The sequence below is a fragment of the Sinocyclocheilus grahami genome, unplaced genomic scaffold, assembly GCF_001515645.1.
Source record: "Sinocyclocheilus grahami isolate Dianchi unplaced genomic scaffold, SAMN03320097.WGS_v1.1 scaffold2352.1, whole genome shotgun sequence".
NCBI classification, from domain to species: Eukaryota; Metazoa; Chordata; class Actinopteri; order Cypriniformes; family Cyprinidae; genus Sinocyclocheilus; species Sinocyclocheilus grahami.
In genome coordinates, this window is record NW_015507531.1 from 45,621 (window position 1) to 46,354 (window position 734).

General features: G+C 41.1%; 1 protein-coding gene across 4 annotated transcripts in view; it reads right to left on the bottom strand.

The window, feature by feature from the left end:
* Nucleotides 1-734, bottom strand: part of slc9a1b (solute carrier family 9 member A1b) — a 33,478-nt gene that overhangs the window by 15,581 nt on the left and 17,163 nt on the right. For all 4 annotated transcript variants that reach the window (XR_001607737.1, XM_016261252.1, XM_016261253.1 and 1 more), the window contains exon 9: nucleotides 60-156. Coding sequence is in view for 3 of the 4 variants with exons in the window: in XM_016261252.1 (XP_016116738.1) it covers nucleotides 60-156 (97 nt within the window). In the remaining variant the exon portion in view is untranslated. The remainder of the gene's footprint in view (nucleotides 1-59; nucleotides 157-734) is intronic.

The following is a 734-nucleotide window of genomic DNA, read 5'->3' on the forward strand; positions in this document are numbered from 1 at the left end:
GTGTGTGTGACTGAGTGTGTGTGTGTGTGTGTGTGTGTGTGTGTGTGTGTTTGTCTCACTCTCTGTCGGGTCTTCTGCAGGTTTCCTCGCAGGATCTTCCTGATTTCTTCTTCTCGTTCTTTAGAGATGTTGAGCGTTTTCCGGCTGCGCTGCCGTCTGCGCACACACACACACACACACAGATAAACACACAATTATTGGACCTAAAACCTCTGCATATAATAACCTAGAACACTGTCTAACACTTGATGGCTGCTCTGTCAGTTCCTCGTCATCAGTTAGGAACCTAGGTGTGCTATTTGATAGCAATCTTTCCTTAGAAAGCCATGTCTAGCATTTGTAAAACTGCATTTTTCCATCTCAAAAATATATCTAAATTATGACCTATTCTCTCAATGTCAAATGCAGAAATGTTAATTCATGCGTTCATGACCTCAAGGTTAGATTATTGTAATGCTTTATTGGGTGGTTGTTCTGCACGCTTAATAAACAAACTCCAGCTGGTCCAAAATGCAGCAGCTAGAGTTCTTACTAGAACCAGGAAGTATGACCATATTAGCCCGGTTCTGTCAACACTGCACTGGCTCCCTATTAAACATCCTATAGATTTTAAAATCTTGCTAATTACTTATAAAGCCCTGAATGGTTTAGCACCTCAGTATTTGAACAAGCTCTTGTTACATTATAGTCCTCCATGTCCGCTGCGTTCTCAAAACTCTGGCCATTTGATAATA